Raw genomic sequence first — 23,004 nt, forward strand, 5'->3', positions numbered from 1 at the left:
TACGTGGGGACACACATGGGGAGAGAGGAGGGTGCGTGGAGCCTCTCCGCCTGGTAGCTGAGTGCAGCTACACGCTTGCTCAGCAGCTGCCTGCAGCGGCAGCGCCTGCACTGAGCGAGGAGATGCTGCCTCGCCTGCACGAAGCAACCCCCTGCCCCCTGTCCCCGCACAGCCCGCCGGTGGGCCCGGCTCCCAGCAGGAGTGTTTGGCACATAAGCAGAAAGCTCCCGTTACAGACGTGGCTGGAGTGCTGCGTGCTGGGCAGCCTGCCACACTTCGTCTCCACCGCCCAGGGGATCTCCCAGCACGAGGCACGGTGCTGCGCGGCAGCATCGGTGCTCCGGCAAGCTTGGCACGGCCACGGCGCTGCAGCTGTGTACTCAGCCCAGAACGCAGCAGTTGAGCGGGGGATGCGGCGCAGCCCCTCCTCCCGCCTGGCTAGCAGGGGCACAGCCTGCACAAGGTCCCCGAGGTTGCCTGGCACAGGTTTCTCTCTGCCGTCTCGCTCAGCACAGGCAAGGCTGGAGGTTCCTTGGCTGCATCCCGGGCTGGCGCGGGCGCTGGCAGGCAGCACTGCAGCAGCCTCCACGCAGGCAGGAGGGGCCAAGGGAAGGGCAGTTGCTCCGCTCCTGCCTTCCCCGTGAGAAAGGCCGGTTAGCAGCCGGTTACCTGGAGTCTGGAAGTTGATGCGCCTCATTTCCACAGGGTCCTTAGGGTGGTGAGGGGTGATTTCAGCATTGTTCAGGAGGCATTTTGTCCGTGGCTCTGAATCTTTCCGTTTGCTTTAAACAAATTAGAAATAATAAAAAAAAAAAGAAACAAACAAAAAAACCAAAAAGAAAAGCAGCTTAGCTTATGGGCCTTTTAGTCTCTTCAGCTACTCAGGCCAGTCAGACCTGAGCATAGCTCCCACCAACACCAGGGTCCGAGGCAGACAAGGATGTAGATTACATAAAACGCATCAGAAAAGGGATAAGGTTCGGAGGGTTTTGCAAGTGCTGTATTTGATGGGTTTACAAGGGCCCAGCAGCCCCTTAGCAGCTTTCAGACAAATCTGGAAGTTCCCCCTTCTCACAGCAGAAGTACAGACAGGCAGCAAGGAACAGCTGAGGTGCTGTGAACTCACACCTCAGCCTCCCTGCACAGCCAAGCCTCCACTGAACTTCGCAGAGCTCTGCAAGCAGAAGCCTTTCCAATCGTGGCCAAGCCATTTTCAGCCCGAGAGAACCACAGCCAACATCATTTGGAAAATCATTTGGAAAAGTACAGAATCTCCTGACCGTGACCTTGGATGAAAAGTACTGCTATTGCTCTGTTGGCTTGTTTAGGAGCTCTCAGTGCCTTGCTGCAGACAGAGAAGTCAAAGCAGTGATTTTCAGCCTTTCTTGATCTGCAGAACCCTAAAAATTGGGTTCAAAAAACAGCGTAGACACACGCTTTCCCATCACAGCTGTGCCTGCTGAGATCTGTCTCACCTCGTGCCAGAAGCTGAAGCCCACTCCAACCTGCCAGCTGAGCTGCACATCTAAGTGCTTCCTAATATATTTTACTCAAAACGGGTTAAGTTAGCTGAGGCAGTTGAAAGTCTTCGCTGACCTAGTGGCTCATTCTCCTTGAAAAGAATTTGTAAGCAAAGCCCAGTGATGATCTGCAGATGTCATAACCTCTGGCAAGGGAACAGTGACAAGCTGCCGGGAGCAGAACTTCTCCAGTGGGCAGAGAATGTGTACCCACACCCTGCGGCTTGCAAATATTGTCCAGCTCTTCTATAGCAAGATGGCTGTAGAGCTCCTCACCTCACCTGCTAGGGTTGCACCGAAGCTTCTAATAATATGCCTGCAGCAGTAATGGCAATTACTTAGGCAGAGAGAAGGTTATTCAGTACATTTTTAGCTGTCTCTTAATGTCATTAATAGCTAGAAGAAGTGGCACGAGCCCTGCCAGCACTGCATGGGGCAGCATTTTAGAATTATACCACTTTGCAGTTTGGGAGTAGTTTATTTTTGCCGCAGTTCTGAAACTGCTGTTAATAGTTCATTGGCTAAACCCATCAGTTACTTCCAGTGAAAGCTCTCCCAGCCTCGGAAATGGTTTGAAATAAGTCTAATTTCTGCAGTCATAAACGAACTCTGTTAGAAGTCCCTGGCTGATGGGGCAAGAATAGCTTTTGCAACGGGGCGAGGACAACTCAGCTGGTAAGATTCTGCCTCCAGTATGCCAGCGGCTCAGGGACAGCCTGTACAGAGCAGTCAGACATGGAGAAACCCACTTCCACCTCTGACTGCAACACAAATGGGTGTTTCTCTGCTCCATTAACTTAACATTTTATGAGCCGTTTACTGTCACTGCTGCTCAGCTTGAGAAAGGGCCATTATATTTAGGAACAGACAAGTAGGAGAAAGCTGGGCTTTCTTTACTTTTTCTGCCCTGATTCAAACATGGTCTCATGCTAGTCTGACACAGGGCTCCTGTTAGGACAGACGTAACGGTAGGAACCATACCAACAAAGCCCCATCACCACAGACACTAAACACTGCCTGGCACACAGCAAGAAAGAACCTAAACAAATTGCAAATCTGGTGCTCTTACCTGTCTGGCTTGCTGTCCAGGAAAGCAGTAAGTGGAGAAAAGACAAGACAAATGTTCAGGTTAGAAAGACCTTGCAGAGGAAAGGGGAAGCATTTGCTCAGCTCTAACCCTGGTAGCACAGGTAGAAGGTGGGACCAGTAGAGATTACCCACTTAGATCAGGGCTAAAGAACACCAAGAACCACTGGAGTGTCTGACCCCAGAGCACTTGTGAGCCTGGCAGCTTCACACCTGCTGGGATGCAAAAGACACACCCTTGTGCATAAGTGAACACACCTGTGAGGATGAAAGATGCAGCAGGGTTAAAAGAGCTCGCTGCCATCCTGGGTATGTGATGTCCCAGGTAAGGACACCCCTGCATTGGCTATAGCTGCCATCCTGCCCTTTTTCTTGCCTTATTTTGCTCAGCATCTGCTTCCTTTCCTCTTCTCTTTCATTGCACAGTGTAGCCTGGGTGTGCTCGAGAGGCCCCCGGTCTCATCCACGCACCATGAGATGCTCAGAATGCCAAGGAAAAGGGCGAGATTTCCAGGCAAGGAAAAGGGAGAGATTGCCAGGGGTTGTTCCCTTCTCTCTCCTGCAGACTCACATCACAACCCTGCTTTCATCTCCCACCTCCAGCTGGAAACCAGTTTGAGAACAATGGGGGTCTCTGGTCTCTGCTGATCCACTGCACAAAGATGCTTTCTCTGCAGCACCCCCACTCTGCACACAGAGCACAGAAAGGGGAGCCTGAGGCTGTGAGCAGCTCTTTTGGGGGAGACAGGCAAGAGACCTGACAAACTCATTGCACATGTATAACAACAGACTGCCTGTAAGATGAGCACAGCTTTACTGAGAGTGCCATGGGTGCAAGTCCCTGCAACCCACTGCTAATCTCTTCCGTGCCACTCAGACCCCTCCATTTGTGCCTCAGGGCTCCTCTCTCTGCTGCTGGTGGAAGGATTTGCCCTCAGCTGACAACTACAGGACCAAGGAGGAAATTCCCTTTAGGGACTAGAGCTGGGGACATTCAGAATGGTCACAGATCTGGGCAAGAAGCATCTCTTACTTTTTGTAGAGTAGGATAGCGATGACGATGCAGATGATGAATACCACGGCCAGGACGGGCCCAATGACCCAGATCAGCCCTTCCTCTCCATCAATGATCGGCTGTGGGTCAGGGTTGTCCAGCTGGATGGGGTCGGAGAAAGGACTAGCAGCAAAAGTCTGGAAGACACGAGAAATTGTGGGACACAGTTCAGAGATGGAATTGGGACAGAAAACAATGGAGAAGTACTCCACAAGAGAAATTGCTAGACAGGATGTGAGCTCTCTGCAGCACAAACCATGTAATAACAGAGAAAAATGTGCTCTTTCACCTGTAGAAAAAACCCTTGTCTGTGAGCATCCATATGACAGGTATCTTCCTCCTCCAGTGCTCTGGGTAAGACATGAGAAGCGAAGATCACATCACGTGAAGTGGTAAGACTGCCTCGTGCCTACGGCTCACCTCATCTTGTAGCCAGGAGGCACTTTTAGAAAACCAGTTGACTATGCCTCTGTTCCACCACATCCCTGAGCCCTCTTCACTGCCACAAACACTTTTTCCAAGCTCTCATGCAACCATCTGGATTTTGACAGTCAGATGGGATTACAGAGAAAGAGGGAAGGGATTAAAACAAGAATTAACGCTTATAAAGAGTCTGGTCTGATGACTGAAAAAAACCAACCCTGAAATATAAATAAATAAAATGCAGTATGTCTCCTCTGCTCCCTCTGCAGTGAGCTGGGCTCTTGAGGAGAATCAGAGGCACGTTTGAACGCACCAGAATCCAAACTAATGAGCATTGCCTGCACTCTCGTGAGCGCTACAATCTCCCCATCCCTGGAAGGATGCATTTCCATCTTATACAGAAACTAAAATGCACAGAGGAGAACTGGCATGGCCTCGTTTGAGTGAAAAGTCTGGGACAGGACAAGAAGAGAAGATCTGGACTCCAAGTGCTTGAACTCTGTCAGCTCTCGGCAAGACCGAAATACTGCTACATACTTGGGAACTGCTGTGAATCCAGGCCGCTGTGAGTGAGTATGTAGTACCTTGTTTTAAAGCAGAAATTACCACAAGCTGCAGTAATCCGATTGAGAAACCCATTCAGAAGCGTGTCAGCCTAATCCTTTCATATCAAATACGCAACTAAATATTTATTTGGGGAAAAAAAACTCTGAAAACCCTTAATTTCAAATAGCTCTCCACTACAACTCCATAGGGGGATTTAAAAACAGCAAAGTATTAGACTGCTTCCTATTGTGTGTGAGGGAGGAGGCAGGTAAATATTACAAAACAGTTGTTTTCCTAAAGCCAAACACAGCACCACTGAAGCCAGCAGAGGTGCTGAAGTAGTAGAAAGCATATGTAGTTTTGCATTAAAAAAAATACTCCCCTCTCTGCTTGACAGGGAACTTAGTAATGACCAGGGCGTGTGACATGCTGTTCTTAAAGCAGGATGGCTAGGGTCATTGCTCTAAGGAATAAAAGGACAGGCTTTACAAGAAATTACCCTTTATTGGACCTAGGGATCTCTGAACTTGAGTGCAGTCCTGCGTGGATAGTTCAGTACTCCCCATTCTGGACTCCAATCTGGAGCTGTAGGTATATCAAGTCCTGCCTATGAAGACCAGCAAAATGCAGCAGGAGAGCACAAAAGCTCGCATCATCAGCCTTTCTGCTTGGGAAAACACGTTTGCTGCGTGCAGACACAAGCACAAACAGCTCCAACAGCCATATGCAGAAGCTTCACAGCTGGACTGGAAGGTCTTTACAAACACAAAAATCTCAAGATCTGGCACCTGGTGGGAGAGTTACAGCGAATGCCAGGAGGGCACCAGGGCTGCTGGCAGCTCGCAAGGGAGCACTTGCTGTCTCTGGTCACTAATGGGGACAGAGGGGCACAAGCATCTGAAGAGGGCAAGAGAAAGCAGGCAGCACTTACAGCCTCGGGTTCCTGGAGCACTGCCAGGATGAAGACAACATATTTCTGCCCTGGCTCCAGGGCTCTGTTCTCGAAGTTGTCGTAGTGCTTCATGTCCCCCAAGATGAAATGGGAGGGGAGGGAGCGAAACCGGGCAGCAATGTAGGGCTTGGGGAAGTCCAATTGTCGGGAGTGACGCAGACTTCGGCGTCGGAGCCTGGCAATGTCCTGAACAAGCTGGAGGGAGCAAAGGAACACTCTGAGCCCTGATGCCTTCAGCACCATCAAGGGAGCAGGAAGGGTGAGCCAAACCATCCCACTCAGGCTGGCCACACCATAGCTACTCAGAACGTGGAGCACAGACACCCCAAAACCACCTTCCCAGGTCACCATCCCACCCATTACAGCTGTTTCCTCTACGCCCACAGCTGGCTTCAGTTTCATCCACACTCACCTCCTCCAGATCCATCTCCTCAGGGCTGCCCAAGGGGTTGAGGAACTGTCCTCCCCGGGACTTCCTTAGAGGCACCACCACAATGTAGTAAGCCCTAAGAGTTGGGGATAATCAGAAGAAATACAAGGAATTGATCTCCTCCGAGCCACAGCAGAAGAGAGTGCATGCAATGATGCAGAAGGCTAGGTTTGCCAAAACAGCCCCACTGGCTCAATCCAGCAAGCCCCTTATTTTTACTTTAGCACAGTTGTAATTGATGCTCCTGGAGCAAGCTTGAATTCAGTGGCAGCCCCTTATGACATGTCTCCTTATCTACTCCCTTTGCATTTCTCTGCCATCCCCTGTTAGCTCTGCAAAATGGCTCCAAAAGACAAGAGTCAGGCAAGGCTACAAATGCAGGGAACGCACTCCCTGCCACTGCCCTTGCGGATTTGTACTGTGGACTCCAGCCATCAGGGCTGACCCCCCCCCAGCATGAACTGAGACCCCACATCTGCAGTTTAACAGGAACCTACTGGACAGGCACAGAGCTCTTCACGTCTGGGAGAATCACCACCACGTTGCCATCAGCATCAGGCTTGTGGGTCACCTCTGGCTTCTTTGATAACATGTCAGCAGCTGTCCAGGCAGCAACGTTCTGCTGCAAGCCACCCATGCTATTGCCCCGGTTCATGAGAACAAAGTTGTAGAACGTGCGGGGCTTCAGGTTGGTGATGAGCTTCTTGGTGGTGCGGCCATCCACATCAACATTCAGCCCGTTGTACTGGATCTGTGGGAGGTGAAAAGGCAGCGAAGCTGTACCATGAGCAAGGCTAATAATGCTCAAGCAACCAAACTCCCTCCTCCCCACTGCTCTGGTCTGCAGCGAGGGGCACAGCTTTGGCAGGAATAGAACACAGGAATAGAAGGCACATGTGTGGGGAGCCGTCTCATCTCCTGTGCCCACTGCAGGGTCCCCAAGCATAAGGTAGATGCAGACAAAAGCCTTGAGATTTGAGACTAGGAAAGAAATTTTTATTCAGGAATGGGAAAATTGTGGTAACTTGCCTAGGGAGGCAGTGCTATGGTAACAGTGGTGGGAATGCAACCCAACAGCCCTGATTTTTGGCCTACCTCCCTGTTGTAGTGATAAACCATCGTCTGCCCATATCTGAGGCAGGGATTCAGAATTCCTGCCTCTTACAACCTCGTACTCAAACCAAGAGACAAGACTCCCAGGGAACTGGGAAGAAGCACAGTTCTGACCCCTCCATTTCACTTGCCTTGTATGGGGTGGGAGAGTTGTAATTCTCAGGAAACTCCCAGCTCAAAAGGACAGATGTCTTCGTCACCATCTTCACCTTGAAGTTTTTGGGCAAAACTGCTGAGAGAAAAGTGAGGAGGAACAGGAGATAGGAGAAGAAAAGGCAGCAGAGGGAAGGAAGAGCAAGAAAGAGAAGGAAGAGAATGTCAGGCACTGGCAAAAGGGTCTGCCAGGCTGGGTCTGGCTGCTGCTGCAGGGATGGAAGACCTTGCTCCCTCCTCCACACTTTGCTCGTGTTTTGCCAAGGTCCATCTCCCCATGCTCCCTGTCCCCACGCCTAACCCCAGGGAGGGGTGAGGGAGGGTGCATGGCTTTGCCCACACACTTATGGGTCTGGGTGGCTGCTGCAGGAACGAGGTGCTGGCTTTCTGAGCATGCTCAGGTGAGGAAACCCATCCCAGGTCACGTTTTGAGGGTTTTTTTTATTTTTTCTGTTTTCTTTTGGCTGTTTGCAAAAGCTGAAGAAAATGCTCTTCCCACCTGTATAGCGACTGGCCCCCCACTTCAGGTGCCAGTGACAGAAGGGTGTCCGGACTTAACTTAGAAGAAAGTGGTAAAAGGGACTTACCTGGCACAAGGCAGATTGGAGCTGAGGGACTGAGTGTGAAACCGGAGTGCTTTCAGTTACTCACGAGCCTGGCTGAGCCTGGCTTGACCTCTCCAGCTCTCTGCCTCCCGGCACCAGCCCCGGGTACAAGGGGAGAGAGAGGGAGGAGAAACCGGTAAGTCCTACCTTGATCCAGCTGGAATGTCCGATACTGGACCGTTGGGCTGTATGGCCCGGGGCCTTTACTGGTGTGAGCACGGATTTTAACATCATAGGCAGTGTTGGGTTTGAGGCCGTTGAGGGTGTACGAGTTCTCTGGGGAGGGGGGCAGGTCTTTTTCCAGCAGGTTGCCGGGAGAACCAGCTTCCCGGTAGGCCACGGTGTATTTGACGATGGCTCCATTTCTCTCGGCCAGCACAGGGGGAAGCCAGCCAAACTGGACCGACATGGATGTGATGTTGCTCGCCTCGAGGATTTGGGGGTAACCCTTGGGGATGTCTTCAGGGGTGGTGAGTTCCTGCACAGCTTCCTCCCCAAAGCCAGCCCGGCTTTTCACGGCCAGCTTGAAAACATACGTGGCGCCCTTATGTATGCTGGGAGCGGTGTACTTATCCTCCAGGGCCGTGAACTCCAAGGTAGCCAGGGGGTCGACATCCTTGCGGCCAAACTGGAGCCGGTAGCCCATCACCTGGCCTTCCGCATCCAACGGAGGCTCCCATTTCACCAGAAGAGTGTTCTCTTCTGTCTGGTGCACAGACAGGATGGGCTTCCCTGGGACTGGGAGAGAAGAGAGACACCTCCAGTCACACGTGTGGCAGAGCGTGGCTGGTGAGGAGATGCAGACTCTTAAGCTGTGGCAACAGGTTCCTCAAATCAGGGCCAAGGTTTCTTTCAGCTCTACTCTGTGCACTTTAGTGTATCCCCTTGTAAATCAAGCTGCTGCCACCCACCAGTGGTGGGACAGGTGGACGGTCTCTATCAAGCTCAGGAAACGAGGTGCACTGCCAGCGTGTCAGCTGTGAGGTACTATCATGTTTCTGGATTTATTTTCTTCCCTTTCCTCAGGATGGGAAGGTATGCACAGCTCCTGCCTTACCACGGGACCACGGAGCCTCCCACAGCTGGGAAGAACAAACTCGGGTTTCCTGACTCCCAGCCTCCCGGCCTAATCCCCCCAGCAGACTGCTTCCCAGGGCAGTGAGGAAGGAACGCTGGAGTCCCCCAGACTCCGATCCTCTCTCTCTCTCCCTCCATTACGCAGCACAACTCATGCAGAAAGAGACGGGAACAGATTGGCTCAGGCTGGGAAGTCCAGAGCAGCTGAGGGTGAAGTAATGAAGGATGGGAAAGAAGTCTGGGCAGCCCCAGGTCCTGAGCAGCGGGCACGAGGCCAGCAAAGAGAGTCTGGCAGCATCTGATCACCCAGTTGGGTACAGAAAGAAGGAAGCACGGAGAGGATGGAAATGGTGCCCAAAGTCTGTGTGAGGCAGAGGGCAGGGAGAGTCGCTGGTTACTCTGTGCAGTTTCCCCTCTGGAGGAAGGGAAAAAGAGAGCTGAATGCTGGTGTGTTTTCACTTACTCCCTCCTTAACCTGTCAGTTAGTTCCTCCACATTTGGGGGGCTATTGCGGGAGATCAGCAGTGCCGTGCCTCTGTCTAATGAGCCTTGGCACTGCCCGACCGCTAAGCAAATCCACAGCCACAGTTAAATGGCATGTGTAGGCTCAGAGGTTCCTGAAGCTGGAGAAACCAGAGCATTAATTCCAGCAGCTCATGCGTCATTTACACTCAGCTCCACTATTAGAGATCTAATTTCCTTCTCTCCGCCTTTCTTCTGGTTGAACAGGTGGAGGAGAGAGATGGAGTTTGGAGAGATCCCGGCCCACTCTCGCAGCGTGAGTCTGGCCAAGCATCGCCAGGCTGGAGGACTGTAGCACGACTCATGAAGCAAGCAGGAGGGAGCTGGCAGGGAAGGATGCTGCCTGTGTCAGGGATCCTGGCAGAGTCAAACTGGGGAAACCACTCGGCCTGCTGCACCGACTGACAGCCGAACACTGGGATGAGGGGTAGCCTCTGAAACAAATGCTTTCTCCATTTCAAACTGCCAAAGAATGGCTAGGGAGCAGTGCTGGGAGAGTCTCCCTTGGAAATGCTTAAGAAACACATTAAGGAGAAAATCAGTGACATTACCTTTATGTTTTGGGTTTTATCACAAACGTTGCTATAATCAGCCGAGCTTGAAAATATTACATTTGCACAGCAAATACTGTTTGGAAGGAAGGTGAGAAGAAAGCACTAGGGGTGTGTGTGTGTTTTATTTTGCAATTGGTTTGGACACTAAGGGAGAAAACTGGATGTATTACTGTATTTAAATTCAGCCCCGAGCCCTGAATGATAAAGAAAGAAATCTCTCCTCTCAGAAGGTATATTGACTCAACAATGCAAAGAAGGTAAGAATGATACAGAGCCATTTGAAAGGTTTTGTGGGTTTGTTTTTTTAATAGCTATTTCAAGTTGGGGGAAATTGAGTTTTGGGTAATAGTTGCTGTGCTGGAGAAAACATCCCTCTGTGACTGATCACCTGCTCTGCAAATCCTAATGGGGAGAGATGAGGGAGGGTGACAAGGGAGGGAGGCAGAGAGAAAGGCTCCGGAAGAGAAAAATGAGAAGAGCAGAGAGCCTCGGGAGGAAGGAAACGAGAAGAGAGCACCAGGGAGCTAGTGAGAAAAAAAGGGGCAAAGCTGGAGGGGGACGAGAGAAGGGTGAGCGAAGGAAAAGGTTTAACAGTACACTGGCACGACAAGGCGTGAGGACAGGAGCCTAGATGCTGACATCCAAACGCACCCTGCTGTAACGTCTACAAGAGCTGGTGTCCTAGAAAGCAACCTTGTTCTTTTGAATACTGTTCCCTTAACTAGGCAGGAGAGGCAAGAGAGGACGGGAAGCCTGAAATCCCATTCGCTTGTCTGAACACAGGAACATAAAATGAGATGAAGATGTGAGTCAGGGTAGCGAAAAGGCAAGGGCATGGAGGGCAGCCGCGGCTCCAGCCCTGTGCGTTTCGGGCCAGGGCCCCTAAGCCCTCTCTGTCCTGTACACTCAGTGGAGTGTTTGTGCTGCCTCCAGAGCCTGAGCAGAGGTTTCCAGATTAATTATGCAGTGCTGACCAAAGGCCTTCGATCCCTGCAAAGGCAGAGAGCCATGTTCTTCCAGAAGCAAGGGATGGTGTCAGTTTATGCAGCTGCTGCAGGCAGGGTGAAGATGACTACCCCAAAACAAATAAAACAGCTAGGGTTGGGAAGTTAGTGCACAAAGAAAAGAAATAACAAGTGGAGAAGCCATCATCTGACAGCAGGAACAAGAGAATGAGCACAAGCAAAACGGGGTGAGAGAAGGTAATGGCAGTCCAACAAGAGATGGGCTGGATGAGGGACAACTCCATGTCTAGGCACCATAGCCTCCCTCCATTGCAACGAAACCCATCCCACACTGCAGAGCAGCAGTTTAGTCACTAGAGCAGAAACCACAGGAATGCAAACACTGACAGGACAGGTGGAGTGTCTCCTTTCTGCCTGCAGCACAAACTATTTGGAGGAGTAACGGATACCCTGTTGCCCTTTGTCATTCCTCTGTCTGGGCCCTGCCACCCCAGCTCAGCACCACATCCTCTGAGGCTGACAGATACTTTGCCACGAAGAATAGGTCAAAGGGAGCAATGAATCTGGGTGGTATGTGCAGACAGAGCCCAGGTCCCAGAAATGCTAGCGAGGAAAGGTCAATACTGCCCGTACTTTTCCCTCCACTAGTCCTGAGTAAAAAGGGGACTTATATTCAGAGACAATAGTAGAAGAGTGGGCAGTATAAGCTACCACTGTCTGCCCACTGCTTTTCAGATCTTTGCAAGTCAACACCACGACCACAGACCTCTGGCTCTCCTTCTTCCCGGGGTACCTGTGTGTGCAAACCATCAAAGTTACACAGCCTCTCCACTGTCAGACCAGGCAGAGAGTCTCTTTACATCTGGTGCACTGGAATTTACAGCACAAGAGATTACAACCAATTAATTAATCCTCTGTTGCATTTCTGGGTGTGTCTGAGCTTTCTGCAGCACTTGACAGAAAAGTGTGTAATTTAGTGAGGGCTACAAGTGAGGAACGAAGGGGTTTCTGCCTTCCTAGAAGTAATTCTGTATTCGGGGCAGCACAGCATTTGCTGCAAGTCTGCCCCTCATGAAGGGAGTGGGATGAAAGAAGCCAAGTCTGGAGAAAGAGCTTTTCTTGGTTTTAGGAAACTGGTGAATCCCAACAGTTCAGGAAAAGGCTCTTACCTGCACCCTTTGTGGTGACCACTTTCGGTTTGCTGCGAGCACCATCTCCCTTCATGGTGTAAGCGGCTACGGTAATGGAATAGGCAGTCTCAGGCTGGAGCCCAGCAATGATCATTTCCTGTTTGCAAGATTCCAAAGGAAAATCATGTAAATGTTCAGGTACATACACACGGGTAGATCTCTCCTCCTTGCAGGAGTCTCAGGCCTTTTCTAGCATGCAGGAACATTCACTGAATCTGAAACCAGGAGATGCTCTGGGGCAACTGGGTAGATGTGGCAATCAGCAGGAGGATGAGAGCCACGTTTCCTTAGCGAGAAGCACGCACACCCTGGCTGCAAGCAGTCCCTCTGTAAACACAGCATGTCCCTGCAGGGCCCTGGTTCAATGCCTTCTCTTCCAGATCTACCTCTCACGCATTCCCTATCTCAACACAAACTGCTTCAGCCATCAAAATGCTGCTGCGCTCTTCAAAGTGCTCCTCGTCACTATGCGGTCTCAGAGGAGGTCTCAGCGGTTTCAGGGAGATTACATTTTTTTCACCATTACCCCCTCCCTCCTCTTCTCAGAGATATTTTTTAATGCCTTCATAATATTAAAGGGATTGCTTTAACGCAAAGTGCAAGGCGACATTTTCTGCTTGCACACTAAAGCTCCCTGCTAAATCCCCAACACCCTCCTTCCTCCATCCTCTATCAGCCTCACCACACCTGGCTCCCAGGAGCTTTTGTTAGAAGACTGGCCTCAAGAATAGCCCTTCCCCGTGAAGTATTCAGCCCTTCAAAGGGCTCTGTTGTAAAAGGAATACCCGTACTACATCAAACAGGATGACAGCGTATGCAGCAGGGTTTTCTCCAAGGGCCTGAAAAGGAGGGAGATGTGAACTTTGTGCATGTTTTATGGCCTTCCTCTCCCTCACCCCCCCGCTGCCCCTTTGTGCTTTCAATATTAAATCTCAAGGCAGCACATGGGAAGAATTTGCTGGTCCTGAAAATATCTGTATTGCCCCCAAAGCTGAGCAGGGAGTGGAACAGCAGAACTTTAAAACAGCGGGATTTTGATCAAGAAGTTTGGAAGCCGTTAGCTACAGAGACAGGTCTGTCTTCTGGAAGTCAAGAAACCCGTTCTGCTTTCACACACTTGCTGCTGAGTTTTGTTAAGAATTTAGGCACGAGACTTTGCCTTTCACAGGCCTCAGTTTATCCATCTGTAAAAGAGAGGTCCCTCACTTTTGCAGGGCACTTGGCAATCGCTAGGAGACATGAATACAACCAGTTTAGTAGTGCGTTATCTTGGGATCACACCATTCCAAGAAGGAAATGCTTTCTTTACTGCTTTGTAGCTGTAAGGTCACGAAAAACATTTAGCATTTTAGCAGAAGTAGCAAATGTCGAACAGCCAAGCTGCTTTTAAGGTCTACTTAAAAGTGCCAATAGTGATTCAGAGCTTTGCATCAATGAAGTATCTAAGAACCTTGGCCCTCTGAGGGCACAAAGCATTTCCTCGTGCCCTGATAGCTTAGGACTTAGGGGGCTCTCAACACCCAGCGCTTTCCAGCCTAACCATGTTTTTCAGCCACAAGCCAGGGGTGCTCGCAGACCAGCCCATCTTTAAGTGTATGTTCAAGGTAATCCCAAATCCAACGTCCCATCTGCTTCCCCCAGGAGGAGCAGCGGACTCATCCCTCCTTCAGAACCGAGGGGAAAACCCTGCAGTCCTGCTGCGTGCTGACGGATGACACAGTCACACAGGGTGGCAGAGCAAAGTGAACAGGGTGGGGACAATGTGTGGGGACACCAACAACAGGCTTTAAAACAGGCACACTGGCACTGCAAAAAATAAAGGAAAAGGAAAATATCACACCGCAACAGGGAGTGGGAGAAGGGAAGGGACAGAACCAGGATGGGAGGGTTTTTACTTTTTTACTTACGTATTCAGCAGTGTCATCTGTTTCCCACTGGGCAGAGAACAAGAGAGGTTTTGCACATGAGAATACAAGAGGGGAAAGAAGGGAAAGACAGAGACACAGCATGAGGAAGGAGTCCCTGAGCAAGCAGCCACACAAGGTCAGAAGTTACCAGGCCAGCATGAAGGAAGAAGTAGAGTGGGAGAAATTAGTAGATTCCACTGTGGCCTTTGCCTGTCTTAAAAGACTTCCCAGACACAGGGAGGATGGATGGTATTTAGTTCAGTGCTGGGACTGCAGTTCATACTCTTCCACAACAGCTACTGTCTGGGAGTGCAAATGAACTGCAGAAAGACAACATATACCTTGTCATGGAGACACTCATCTCCCTTCTCCAGCATTATGTTGCTTGGGATGAGACAAGGAGCACCCACCCCCTGAAAGCTTCCGCGAGAAGAGACCAGAGTAGGAGGCCAGTGCTTACCTGGGCGTCAGCCAGCATGATATCCTTGATCTGGGGCAGCCCCCTGGCCTCTCCGTTCTCCATGCGGACATAGTGGACCTGGTAGCCGCGGATCTGGCCATGCTGGCGGTTCTGGACTGGAGAGCGCCAGAACACTTGGATTGCGGTGGAGTTCAGGACCTCCACCTCCACTTTCCGAGGCGGCGCACTGGGCACTGCGAGGAAGGGAAGGAAGGGCTACGAGTCACTCGGCGATTTCCATCTGGAGCCTCTCACTTCACCTATGGGACATACACACCCCAAATCTACAGCCCCAAAAGGAGGGGGGCACTTAAACTAGACATGCCGCCATCTGTCACTGGCCTTCACTCAGTGAAACAGGGAAGGAGTTCTGGGGGATCTCATCTGCATGGCTCGGAGATACGCATGGAAACAGGTCCATCTCATAGTCCAGCCACTCTTCCATAGGCTTCTTTGTCCCCAGTTTGCTCAGACGGAAGAAACCATACAGTTCCAGCTCACATCCTGAGGGTAAAGCCACTCTCTGATGCACCAGACAAGATCTGGTCCTGCCTGTGGGATGTCAGGGTGGAGAGGATGCCGAAAGGGACTTGCCCTTGGAGCAACCTGGTCTCCCAGGCAGGGCAGGGGGATGCGGTTACAGCCGCTGTGTCATCTCAAGACAGGAAACAAGAGATGTCCAGGATGAATTTGGGCTGAATTTTTGGAAATAATAATAATAATGGGCATAACAGCTTCATCTGCTAGAAAACCATGCTTAATCTGAGCAAGGTATTCTACCCATTTGGGTACGTCCAGACACTCAGGGGAACAGGACCCACACTGGGGACAAACCTCTAGCTTTTTTAAAAAAATCTTTTTATTTAGGATGGAGGAAGAAAGTTTGGAATTTATTTTTAAATTTTATATTTATATTTTAATATTTTTCATTTACTTGACCTGTATTATCTGAGGGTTCTACCTCACCCTCACAGGAAGGGTGCTCTCCCTTCAAGCACACGTTCACATCTTTTCCTGGTTTTATTTTACTGTAGAAATGCCAGGGAAATTCAAGCTTCGTTGTTCCTGTTCATGCTAAAAAGTCTCAGAGCTGGGCCACTGAACTGGAGTCTAAGCTGCTTGTCACTGAAGGATTTTTTAAACTTTAACAGAGATCCTTCCTTTCTACCACTAACCAAAACTCTGACTTAATGAGGAGTTAATAACAAGGAATGTGTGGGAAGAACTCTTAATATTTTAAAACAGTTTCTGGCAGCAATCGTCTCTGATTTCATTTCCTTGCTGCCCCAGCTGCCTCCTTGCTCGCTAAGAGCATCTTTTCAGGAGAAGTGGCGCAGTCAAGGCTGAGAGACTTGATATTAAAAAAACCCAGAAATCAAAGCCAGCCCCAAGCCTGAAGCAGGGAAGGACGACCCTTGGACCGCGGATCCTGGGGGACCCAGGGGGCAGCAGCCCCTTGGGCGGAGGCTGTGCCGAGCCCGGCAGCCTTGGCTCCTGCACCACACAGGCCAGGAGAAGGGACTGGCCACGTCCCCCCCAGCGTGGGCAAAGCCCACTCCAGGGACACGCATTCACCAGGGGGCTCAGGAGAAAACCAGAAACAGTGCAATTACCATCTTCATCTGTCCGGACGATAACCGGCGAGCTCTCCGGGCCCGGCCCCACCTCCGTATGAGCCACGACAGTGATGCGATACTCTGTCCACTTCTCCAGGGACTCCAGGAGGATCTGACTGGTGGTTGGGGGGATATCATTCACCTCCTTAAGTTCCGTGTCCTCGGAGTCCAGCGCTCGATAGTAGACGCTGTAGCCAGCCAGGATGCCATTTTGGCTTTCAGCCGGAGGCGGCCGCCAACTTACCAGAATGGCGGTGGATCTGGTGCTGACGCATTTTACGTCTTGAGGGGGGGCAGACGGTTCTACGAGGGGGGAAAATTCAGGAGGGAAAGGGAAGAGGAGGGGAAAAAACAAAAGATGGGAAAGATAAAAGAAAAAAAAAAAGGAAAATGATAACAAAAAAATCTAAAATAAAACGTACAAAAATTTGGTTTAGGAAGATAAAATTAAAAAAGGAGAGAGCTTTTTGTTGTTGTCTTTTTTTTTTTTTTTGTAAATGAAAAGAAAAAAAAGCCAACGGAAATTGAATGGGGCATCAGAACTGAAATGTTATAAAGCAAAGAACTGAAAAGCAAGCGGGCTAGCCAAGAGGGGTCCTGCTGCTTCCCCAAAGTGTGGCTGGCACAACACTAAGCACCCAGCTTTACTCTGCAAAAGACCCTTTCCTTTAGCTCCCTGGTTTACAGCAGTCTGGCAAATCCTGCCCTGGCTGGTAAAGCACTTGTTTCCAAACCGCAGTCTCTGGGATCTTGAATTTCTTTGAAGGGATCTGTGAAAAGTGAGTAAGAAGAGCAAATCTTTTGCCAAGAGGCTTAAATGGATGAGTCTGTACCTCCAGATGGAAGTTATTAGCTGTCCACAGACTGAAGAAGGCAAAACCCCATGGTGGAAACGCCCAGGACACTGCCAAGTAGTGGTCCCCAATGGGTTTAGACAGAGGGGCTTTAGAGGAAAGACTTGCAAATGAGCAAGGCACAGGGCTTCTTGAGGTACCAGATTTTCAGAAGCAGCAGCCGGTCTAACTCCCACTGCACTTGCTGCCTGTACTGCACCAGGGTATTCCCGAGAGTCCTGGGAGCACACCTTCAGAAACGCGGCCCCATGCAGCTGCCTGTTCTCACGGTGGCAGCAGCTAACTGTCCAAGGGCTGATTTTCAGGAGATGGCGAAGGTGTAAACCACAGCTTTCTAGCACAGGGCTGCTCACTTTGTGGTGTTTACTGAGCTGCAGTAGGTAATTTTAGTGCGGGCTGCTCAGTAGGACGCTGACACCAGCTCTGTCAGACGCTACGTGCTGGGGCACACACTGCCATGCCACAGCCGTGCCTTGAGATACAACTGCAAGAAGCACAGGTTTGTCGACAGAGATGCCACAGGTCTCAGACCTTGGCAAACTTGGGACAAAGAGTCTGCCACTTCTGTAACCCAACCATAACCTGGGCACCTGGGGAAATCTTAGACCAGACTTCTTTCAATCACTAATTACAATCAATCAGCCCAGGCAAGCAGAGAGAGTGATACATTTGCAAGGCTAATCTGCAAACGCAATCTCAGCCCATACAGTCAAACTGCAATAAATAGCTTTTAACTCTCTGCAGACACTGCCAGAAACTGGGGCATCTTTATAAGCCCCCAAAGCATCACCTGCAAGAAGCCTGGGAGTTGGTAAATGCTGGTTACCATTTCCCATTCCTCTGTTGCTTTTTAATCGACAAAAAGCTATTTTACCAAGGAATGATTTTTTCAAACCTCTTACTCCCATCCCTGAGTCACAAACAGACGTTTAGCCCCAGCTTGCCTTGAGGACTCTGCTAAATCAAGTCATACTTTGCCCAGTTTGCACTGGACTGGAAACCACATGCTTTGCCTGTGCCTCCATTAAACAGAAGTGGGCTTTGCAGAAAGTGTAATGATAGTCCTCACACTGCAGAGCTGAGCACTCTGTCCAGTAGGACGTTCTGGGTGCTGTCCTCCTACTTTCATGCTTTACTTTGCAGCATTTTGGCTGTATTTAAAATGGCAGAATGAAACCCTTATCCTCAGAAAACCTACTGCAGAGAGTGACGATCCCTAGCCATGGCTAGCCACGCAAAATAATACAAAATATGTCAAACAAACAAAACCAAAAGGAACAAACTGGAAAATAAATCATAAATCAAGCCAGTAATTTGAAACAACAAAAAAAAACATCAGAAAGGAAATCATAATAATAAAATAATACTGATACAAAAAGTGACTCCTTCCAGAACATTCCCCGTCTGTTTACCTACCTTCCACGCTTCAACTGCTAACTTACAAGACTTTCTTAAGAGAAAACAAGAGAAACTGAGCTGCGAGGCCAGACCAAGCTCCTGGTGGGTTTCTGCACATGACTGGCTTTTAAAATGCCACCCTGCCCCACCGCTAGCCCCCCTGGCTGAGTTACTCCCCCTGCCAGCAGAGCCCGAGCTCCCGCAGCAATGGCAGTTTTGGAGCCCAGTCTGTTCTCTTCTGCTAAGCCACCTGCACAGGGACCAGAGGGCTGGGCAGCAGGTTCCCACTACCGGATTCCCCTTCCCTGTAGCTCTCTCCATCTGCTGTGATTGACATAGCACCCACACCCCAGAAGCAACTCGAGTCCCTTTCAGCGTATGGAGGAAAAGACTCGACCCTCCTCCAGTGCCTGCCATGATGCTGTTGGCTCCTTTTTTCTCCCCATCAGGGGCTGGTAGTATTAAAAGCCACCTTTCCTGCTTAGCAGTCCAGCCAAAGCCAGCACGGCTGAGAAACCCACTGCAGAGAGGGTCTGACCTGACCTACCCTTTCCATCCTGAAACTCATTATGAAAGCCCCAGTAAGCAGAGCTGCAGCTCCGGCTGGCACCTGGGTTCACTGTTTGCACTGGCAGCTGCTGTGCGTGGCCACGCTCGCTTGCTCACTCACCCTCTACGTTCCAGCACAGGGACCTACCAAGAGGCCCTTTTGGGATGGTTTGCACTTTCTCTGGTCAAAAAAGGTGGGGTGGGGGTGGGGAGTGGGTGGGTGATGGGGGAGAAGGCCCAGATCCCACCCCGACTCCCTCCCCGTCACTCTCATCGACTACAGCACCTGGATGAAAACAGCCACCAAGTGCTGGCTGGCCATACTGGAGACGCATCTGGGGAGTTCATGGCACTGCGAGTTTCCTTCACAATCCAGCCCAACCTGCGTGACCCTGGAGACGTGCGTGTGTGGGGACAGCATCGAGAAGGTGGGAGCTGTATGCACGAGGCGAAGTACCACAGCCCACACCAGGGGCTCTCAGCTCACCTCTGCAACAAGCCCCTTTGCTGGAAAGGGAGCCACAGTGCAGACAGGAGCCCCCCCAGCCAGGAGACGACCATCGTTGTTTGCTGGCCCGTTTTTAGCAGGCAGACAGCTCTTTGGAATCCCCCCTCCCTCTGGCTCCAGGACATACATGAGCGTGTGCAGATCCACACACGTGTGTGTGAGCCTGCAGCGACAGGGTGGACTGTATTTGTGAATCTGCTTGAGACCAGCCAGTACTCACCTGAACTGCATCTTTTACATGCTTTAAAGTTGACTGTCCAAGCCACAAGAATGACCCTTACTGACCTTGTACAATACAGTGTTTTTTAACCCTTTAGGTACCATAGACTTTGTATAAGTTTTGTTCACTTTATCTAATGTAAGGAAGGGGGAAGGGAAGGGGAGCAGAGCTAATGGGTGGGGGAAACATCCTTTCTTGGGAAGGAACACAGGGTAAGAAAGCCCCGTTATTCCTCTACACCTGCACATGCAGCCTCACAGCACCCACCCTGCCACCCCTGTCTGTCGACACGTGCTTTGCACTCTCACATTTCCAAGTCGGAGAGCTGCCAAGGAGCCCTGGGAAGGTCATGGCTAGTTAGAAAGGGCAAACCAGCTTCCTCCAACCATGAGATTCTGCTGGTTTTACAATCTACGTCTCTGGTACTTGAAGAGTTAAAACCCAGCTACTTCAAGAAGAAAAAGATACTTTACCTTTAGTTTAATGGATTTTACTTTGGTTATGATGCTCAGGAGGAGCCACCCTGACAGGGAGGTGGAGGGTGTTGTGCAGAAAGGTGTGCAATGCGGGGAGGGCTGCGGCATGCAGGCACATGCTTGCCAGCTGAGCTAGGAGGGGAAGAGTACTGAACGCCTCAGCAGGCTGCGGGAGGACGAAGGAGGCTTTGCTGTTGCAGAGACAAGATGCCATCGTGGTGTGAAACCGCTCAGCGAGAGACAGACAGACAGAGAGCAGGGAGCTGGTTTCATCGGGCTGTGAGAGCATGCAGGCAGGCAAGCAGACAGCAGAAGAGAAAAGAAAGAAGAGCCATGGAGCGGGCCGAGGAGGAGCTGAACGGAAAAGGAGCTGCAGAGGGAAGACACAAAAGCCTGTCCTGAGCCAGAAGGTCTGTGAGCCGAAGGATGTCGCCCGGACCAGGGAGAATTGACTCGTTCCTCCAACAGCCAGCCAGGAAAAAATGTTTCACCATGTTACAGGACACTGACAGCTCCCAGCTGACGTTCTGAAGAGCGTTAAATTAATGAAACTACCCCTATGAAAGCTGAGCTACAGAGAAACAAACCAGGCCTCATTCTGGGCAAGTGCCGAGTTACAAAAAGCCCCAAAGCCTTCCCCTTTCCCAGATCCCCTTCTCCTCACCCTTCAGGGAAAAATTTTCAGTGTTACTAAGCCCTACTGCCATCAGCTCCCACACCCCTCCTTCCAGCCAGTTTTTATTGACCCGGAAAGCACAAACCCTCTTTTCCTCCCATCCCCACAAATCTCAAGGAGGGAAACCCCTTGAAAAACAGAAGCAGAGTGTTTTTTCAGGTCCTTTCAGTTCATTTCCCCCCACCCCACAGTGGTGCTCCCTCTGACAGTACCATACTGGGATCAGAACCAGCAGATTTGCAGCAGAGTCAGGAAAGGATTTTCTTTCAATATGTAGAGAGAATAAAGGGGAAAAAAAGGGGAAGGAAAAAGGGTAAAAAACATTTGAAGGAAGGAAGAAAACAAAGTATCTTTGAATGGACTGGAGGCCTGAGAAAGCCCCAGTAAGGAATTCTGTCTATGCAGAAACAGACTCCCCTCTCCTCCCACTCCCTGGGGGGAGAGAAAGAAGGAGAGAGACAGGGGAAAAGAGAGACAGCAGGATGTGACAATTAAAACGGAAAGACGGGGCAGGCACCCAGCTGAGAGCCTGCTGCTCTCCCTTGTTAAGGACTCTGAGAGATGGGAGCAGGCACTCTCTCTCCTCACACTGGTGACCAGAGCCATTTCTGAGTTAGTTCTGCTCCCGGCTACTCCAAACTGCAGCGGAGTGATTTAGTAGAGATGAGAGGAGACAGAAAACACAAAGAACAGCTGCCACAGCCACTCATGCAGTGAAAAAAACACCTCATTTAAAAGCAAAGATCTGTGAAAAGCCCAGGTTGAAATATTGCCATCCAGGGTTATTGTCCCCAGGGCAACAGCGAAGGGAGACAATCCATTAAACTAAAACCAGCACATTTTGGTTGCTTACACTCCATCCTGGTGTCATTAATATCCCCCGCCCCAGCTCCACATGACTCCTCTCTCCCCCTCTGCCGGAGCCCAAACGGGATCGTTCCCAGCACTTGCTGGGCCAGCAGGCCTTCCTCCCTGCGGCTACCAAGTCGCTCACAGAAAAGAGCATGAGGACCGCTTCCCCAAAGGCTGCTGAAAATGCTGGGACTTTTGATTAATCACCTTCCCTTCTCCTCTTCCTCCTGATCCCCCCACTGTCTCCCCACTCCATTGCTTGTGCCCCCCTTCCAGACAACTGCTGCTCAGTTTCTGCCAGCGGACAGGCAAGCTGCTGCACCACGGTGGGCTGCCCTCCTCCCTGAGCATGCTCAGCACCACGGGCCAGCGCAGCCCACCAGCAAGCCCTTCCCTGCTCCCCACCCCATCAAGTGGACGGTGCTACCTGGCCTCCCACCGCCCCCGCCCAAAGCATGCACTGGCTCTGCTCCCTCCTTTGTATCTCAGCTCTCTGGGTCAGCAAAGGGAGAAGGGAGCAGGTCCCAAAGGTGCCCCGCTCCCCGCCGCTGCCCACCTCCCTGCAGAGGAACCCCAGAGGTGTGAAATGCCGCAGCACCGCGAATGTCCACCCCACAGCTCCGTACCCCTGTGCCCACCATCTCTGGTTCCCTGACTGTCTTCCCCTCAGAGAAGGGTGGGAAAAGGAGAGACACCTACTAGACTGCAAGGTGCGCTCCCTGACCTCCGGGGTGAAGGCCCCCAGGCCCAGAGCCGAGCGGGCGGCCAGACGGAAGACATACTCAGTGTTGGGCTTCAGGCCTTCCACAGTGAAGGAGGTCGTTGGCTCGAAGTTCTTCGGCACCTGAGATGGGCGAGGGGGAAGAAAAAAAATAAAACCAAACAAAAAGGAGCAGAGGCGAGCCCTGCCCAGACACCTGCCCTACTCCCCTCACTCGGCCACCTTGGGGAACGGAAGGTGGGATGCTCCTCAGCGTCCCAACCCTTTGTGCTGCTTCTCTCTGGACTCACCTCCCTGCCGTGGTCTCCTTCCTTATAGAGGAGCTCATACTTCACTATGATCTCCTGGCGGGGAGGGCTCCACGACAACACGATGCTTGTCTCCGTCTTGGCTTCTGCTCGGAAGTTCATCGGCTGCCCGGGGACTGACACAGAGAAGAAACCGATGGGGTAGAGGAGGAAGGTGAGAGACAGGAGAAGCCACATTAACTTGGCTAATTAGAAAACTCCTATGCTGTTTTCCTCAAAGCCTGCGTGCAAATCAGGAGCAAACTGCCATGCTGCAGAGTAGGCAGCCC

At 51.0% G+C, this 23,004-nt stretch overlaps 1 protein-coding gene across 22 annotated transcripts in view; it reads right to left on the reverse strand.

Moving 5' to 3' along the window:
• PTPRS (protein tyrosine phosphatase receptor type S) overlaps positions 1-23,004 on the reverse strand; it is a 162,694-nt gene that overhangs the window by 21,764 nt on the left and 117,926 nt on the right. For 7 of the 22 annotated variants that reach the window (XM_037384773.1, XM_037384774.1, XM_037384781.1 and 4 more), the window contains 14 exons: positions 22,718-22,851; positions 22,406-22,550; positions 16,171-16,476; positions 14,558-14,751; positions 14,098-14,124; positions 12,170-12,287; positions 8,030-8,620; positions 7,256-7,353; positions 6,509-6,762; positions 5,994-6,087; positions 5,561-5,776; positions 3,640-3,797; positions 2,590-2,601; positions 670-782 (listed from right to left, as the gene is read on the reverse strand). In XM_037384773.1, the coding sequence (XP_037240670.1) occupies positions 670-782; positions 2,590-2,601; positions 3,640-3,797; positions 5,561-5,776; positions 5,994-6,087; positions 6,509-6,762; positions 7,256-7,353; positions 8,030-8,620; positions 12,170-12,287; positions 14,098-14,124; positions 14,558-14,751; positions 16,171-16,476; positions 22,406-22,550; positions 22,718-22,851 (2,460 nt within the window). The remainder of the gene's footprint in view (positions 1-669; positions 783-2,589; positions 2,602-3,639; positions 3,798-5,560; positions 5,777-5,993; positions 6,088-6,508; positions 6,763-7,255; positions 7,354-8,029; positions 8,621-12,169; positions 12,288-14,097; positions 14,125-14,557; positions 14,752-16,170; positions 16,477-22,405; positions 22,551-22,717; positions 22,852-23,004) is intronic. The other 15 variants (XM_037384780.1, XM_037384789.1, XM_037384785.1 and 12 more) reach the window with 5 other exon arrangements.

Source organism: Falco rusticolus, chromosome 4 (genome assembly GCF_015220075.1).
Source record: "Falco rusticolus isolate bFalRus1 chromosome 4, bFalRus1.pri, whole genome shotgun sequence".
NCBI classification, from domain to species: Eukaryota; Metazoa; Chordata; class Aves; order Falconiformes; family Falconidae; genus Falco; species Falco rusticolus.